General features: G+C 40.6%; 2 protein-coding genes across 3 annotated transcripts in view; one reads left to right on the forward strand and one right to left on the reverse strand.

Moving 5' to 3' along the window:
* The window catches only part of LOC122264844 (myosin heavy chain, muscle), a 21,891-nt gene extending 20,934 nt beyond the window's left edge, over positions 1-957 (forward strand). For both annotated transcript variants that reach the window (XM_043033915.2, XM_043033916.2), the window contains exon 22: positions 216-957. In XM_043033915.2, coding sequence (XP_042889849.2) covers positions 216-734 — 519 coding nt within the window. In that variant the 3' untranslated portion in view covers positions 735-957. The remainder of the gene's footprint in view (positions 1-215) is intronic.
* Positions 958-1,657: 700 nt separating this feature from the next.
* The window catches only part of LOC122264843 (myosin heavy chain, muscle), a 16,045-nt gene continuing 15,202 nt past the window's right edge, over positions 1,658-2,500 (reverse strand). The window contains exon 22 of the mRNA XM_086536741.1: positions 1,658-2,500. This exon is cut by the window's right edge and continues 41 nt beyond it. Coding sequence (XP_086392867.1) covers positions 1,906-2,500 — 595 coding nt within the window. The 3' untranslated portion in view covers positions 1,658-1,905.

The raw sequence follows: 2,500 nt of genomic DNA on the forward strand, positions 1-2,500 counted from the left end.
TGTATGTTCACCTCGGTGAAAAAAAAACAACAAAAAAACAATATAGCATGTTTTCATCTTCATGCATCATCATGATTATTCCTTACCTTTAGTGTCCACTTTCATTGTTTATAATTACAAGACGAATCATACGATGATTCTGACACAAAAAATGGTAATGATATTAGAGTGGTTATCAATCATATTTCTAACTAAACTTGTATTGTACTCCCAAGGTCGACCTTGAGGAGATGCTTAACGAGGCCAAGAACTCCGAGGAGAAGGCCAAGAAGGCCATGATCGACGCTGCTCGCCTCGCCGACGAACTCCGCTCTGAGCAAGAGCACTCTCAGAACCAACAGAAGATGCGCAAGGGACTCGAGGTGTCTCTCAAGGAGCTCCAGTTGCGGCTGGAGGAAGTCGAGGGCAATGCCTTGAAGAATGGAAAGAAGGCCATTTCCAAACTGGAAAACAGAGTCCGTGAATTGGAAAATCAGGTTGATGATGAAGCCCGCCGTCACTCGGACGCCCAGAAGAACCTGAGGAAGTGCGAGAGGCGCATCAAGGAGCTCACCTTCCAGTCCGACGAGGACAAGAAGAACCACGAGAGGATGCAGGACCTGGTCGACAAGCTGCAGCAGAAGATCAAGACCTACAAGCGCCAGATCGAGGAGGCTGAGGAGATCGCCGCCCTCAACCTGGCCAAGTTCCGCAAGGCACAGCAGGAGCTGGAAGAGGCTACCCACTGTGCTTAAGTTTAGATTTCCGCATTGTTTTACTCAAGTAATAAAATGGACCTAACATGCTGAGCATGACAAAAGGCCGAATGTTCATTACAATCATTAGTATGTAAAGAAAAGAAATATCTACATTTGAATGTCCCCTTATATTAAGACAAAGCTAATATCCATGCTTATAATTGTTATCCTGCTTCTGTATTTCTTAGAACAATCCCCCAAAATAAAATTATCCCCTCTATTCTGTTTTTTTTTTTCATAAGCATACAGAATTGCAGACATAATTCCCTGCGGATAGGATTTACCAACTATATTCATACTGCCTCATAAAATATAAATGTGGGTTAGTTGTATAGATATCTTACTTCACGTGAAACCAATGCAGGTTTATAATGTTGTTATTGTAGTTTTTCATGAGCGTGGTTCCGTTTTGTTATATTTTTGGGGAGGGCTATCAAAGTGATAACCTAATTATGATGTCTACTGTCACTACCTTTAACACAACAGCATTATCATTTTCATTCAAATTTGTTCTAAGTATTACTGTTATTTCCATAGTCATTGGAGAAAATTAGCATGAATCTCAAACTTACTTCCGACTTACTATATCCTGAATGATTATAAATCTGATAAGCTTAACTCTCAGTCCAGACTATATTTAAAATGTCTCTTAGTATTCATGTATGTTTTCTGTGAAATGAGAGAAACCATTTGGAATCTCGCCTTAAATGTGTTATTTTGTCTATCTGACATATCTCTATCCTGACGTGAGTAGCTCTGTAATAATAACCATACTTGATTGTCTATGATCGCTGTAAATCATACTGCACAATATTGCAAAATTGACAGACTCTGATTTTCATATGTTCAAACACCTATTTTTTATTTATACATTAATGCATGTTTAGTAATATGTGTTTGTGTAATTAAAAAAGAACCGCTTTGATATGTCGTTTATTAGATTGCAGAATATAAAGAATTCATTATAGACTATTCTAATCACTACTCTTGATTCGGTCATAATACCTTCTATACTATGACCCCTATACAGACTTATTTATTTTGAAAATATATTTTTTTTTTTACATTTTGTCTCATGCACGATATTTATTTTCACATCAGATATTTATATCACAATAACTTTAAGCAACAACATATCAATATGGTTTATGTATCAGATATGTGGTCTTTATTGCGGAGGAACATGAGGGTCAAGATTTTCCATTAGGCGAGAGATGGAGACCTCTCTGTTCATGTTGCTGACATCTCTGTGCATGCTTGTATATTCCCTTTGCATGGCAAAGGCGTCTGTGCGCTCTTCCTTTTCCTCCAACTCTTGCTGGGCTTTCCTGAACTTTGCAAGGTTCAGAGCGGCGATCTCTTCTGCCTCCTCGATCTGTCGCTTGTAAGTCTTCACTTTCTGTTGGAGTTTGTCAACGAGATCCTGCATCCTTTCGTGATTCTTTCTATCCTCATCGGACTGGAAGCCGAGTTCTTTCATACGTCGTTCGCATTTCCTGAGTGTCTTCTGTGCTTCGACGTGCTGACTGGACTCCCTTTCTAACTGAGTCTCCAGCTCTCTCACGCGGGTCTCCAATTTATCAATTGTCTGCTTGCTAGTTTTGTGAGCGAAGTTTTCTGTTTCTTCGAGGCGGACTTGCAGTTCCTTTACCGCGACCTCGGCGACTTTACGCATCTTCTCCTGGGCCTGAGCGTGCTCTTGTTCGGAGCGGAGTTCGTCGGCGAGGCGGGCAGCGTCGATCATGGCCTTCTTGGCCTTTTCC

This window comes from Penaeus japonicus, unplaced genomic scaffold (assembly GCF_977035675.1).
Source record: "Penaeus japonicus unplaced genomic scaffold, GWHDUDI00000001_assembly GWHDUDI00000005, whole genome shotgun sequence".
Taxonomy (NCBI): Eukaryota; Metazoa; Arthropoda; class Malacostraca; order Decapoda; family Penaeidae; genus Penaeus; species Penaeus japonicus.